This window comes from Lactuca sativa, chromosome 7, assembly GCF_002870075.4.
Source record: "Lactuca sativa cultivar Salinas chromosome 7, Lsat_Salinas_v11, whole genome shotgun sequence".
In the NCBI taxonomy this organism is placed as follows: domain Eukaryota; kingdom Viridiplantae; phylum Streptophyta; class Magnoliopsida; order Asterales; family Asteraceae; genus Lactuca; species Lactuca sativa.
In genome coordinates, this window is record NC_056629.2 from 192,051,076 (window position 1) to 192,052,654 (window position 1,579).

General features: G+C 42.1%; 1 protein-coding gene across 1 annotated transcript; it reads right to left on the minus strand.

Moving 5' to 3' along the window:
* Positions 1-203: 203 nt before the first annotated feature.
* On the minus strand, positions 204-1,199 carry LOC111904854 (2S seed storage protein). The gene has a single exon (XM_023900561.3). The coding sequence runs from the start codon at positions 1,166-1,168 to the stop codon at positions 368-370; it is 801 nt and encodes a 266-aa protein (XP_023756329.1). The 5' UTR covers positions 1,169-1,199; the 3' UTR covers positions 204-367.
* Between the last annotated feature and the right edge of the window lie 380 nt (positions 1,200-1,579).

Below are 1,579 nucleotides of genomic sequence, written 5' to 3' on the forward strand. Positions count from 1 at the left end.
AAAAAAAAAACTCCATTTAATTACCATATATATACATCAAAACATTAGCAAGACTTTACAGAAATAGATTAGAATTTCAGCTCAAACACTTCCACCCAAATTAAAGCATTTGCTTACTTTCTTTTTGTAAAAAGACTCTAAATTATAACATGTTTGAATACGTACTATGTTATAAACCAGTATAATTCGATGACATTAGAAGATTAAAAACTCAAGCAATCATTTTATTGATAGATAAGATGAAAGCTAATGTACATATGTCCCCATTTGCTTTATTACTTAGGAAACTAGTACTCCCATCTCAAAGCGAGAAACCTCGATAGAGATGCGAATATTGAGATTTATTACTCGATCATTAGCCTCTAACTTAGAACATTGCAGATGGGATTCGGCATTGTTGGACTTGTAATTTGCATTGATTGCCTAGATTTTCAACCATCCATTGCAAGTCTTGTGTTTGGCGGCTACCTTGTTGTCTCTGCATCTGCTGGGCTTGCCTGTAAACCTCCTGCATGGCCTCGCACTGGCAATCTTTCTCAACATTTTGAAGTTCAGTGCAGCATTGTTCAACGCCTTCGGTCTGTTGGCCTTTCCTGTTGATGCCCATCAAAAGTTTTCCACCGCTAATTTGTTTTTGGATGTAACTCTGGCACTGGTTGAATCGTCGTCCTCGGATGTTCTGGCACATCTGCGGGTTCTCCTCAGTGATGGTGGTGGTGGTGATGATGGAGATGGTTCCGACTTGGCATTGTCGTGTTTGGAGTTTGCATTGGTTAGGGAGGTTTTCGGCCTTCTGCTTCATCTCTCTGATCTGCTGGGAACCGAAGCTTTCACCTTGCTGTCCCTGCTGTTGTTGCGTCTTCTGGGCTTGTCGGAAGGCTTCCTTCACAGCCTCGCACTGGCACTGCTCGTCGACGTATTGAAGCTCTTGGCAGCACGACTGGAGCCCGCCCTGCATCTGACCCGGGATGATTTGCTCATACCAACTTTGACCCTGCTTGAGATACCTCTCACACTGATTGAATCTTTCTCCCTGGATCTGTCGGCTACATTGCTTCCTCGAGATTGGGTTTTCCTCCTCGATGGTGGTGGTGATGATGGTGCTATGAGCGGAAGCAAATGCTACAAAGGCTGCGAAGGCGAGTGCGAGTGCTATAAGCTTTGCCATTGTGGGATGGTTGTGTGAATCGATGATTGTATGGTGGTGGCTATTTATGGTGAATGTGGGTGTGCACGTGGAGAGGTGGTTGTAATAGGTGGTGAAGCTAATAGCTTTCGAGCAACACGTACGAGTTTTCGTATCTGTAATATAGCAAGTGGAAATGCTTTTGGGAGTATGTACGAGGTGTCGGTTCTCTTGTTCGAACACTTGTGGACTTGTGGTGTACTACTTTGGTTATAGACATACTTGTTACATCATAACCTTTATATATATATATATATATATATATATATATATATATATATTGTTCCATTTGAGCCTAGCTATATGAAGTAGTCTCATCAAAGCTATTGACTCTTGAGGTCGTTCTGAGTTTAGCGTGACATTGTTAAGTACTACTGGTTTGCAGCTTTAGAT

Excerpts from the sequence above, each read along its gene's own strand:
- LOC111904854 (XM_023900561.3), bottom strand. The coding sequence starts at position 1,168 with ATGGCAAAGCTTATAGCACTCGCACTCGCCTTCGCAGCCTTTGTAGCA.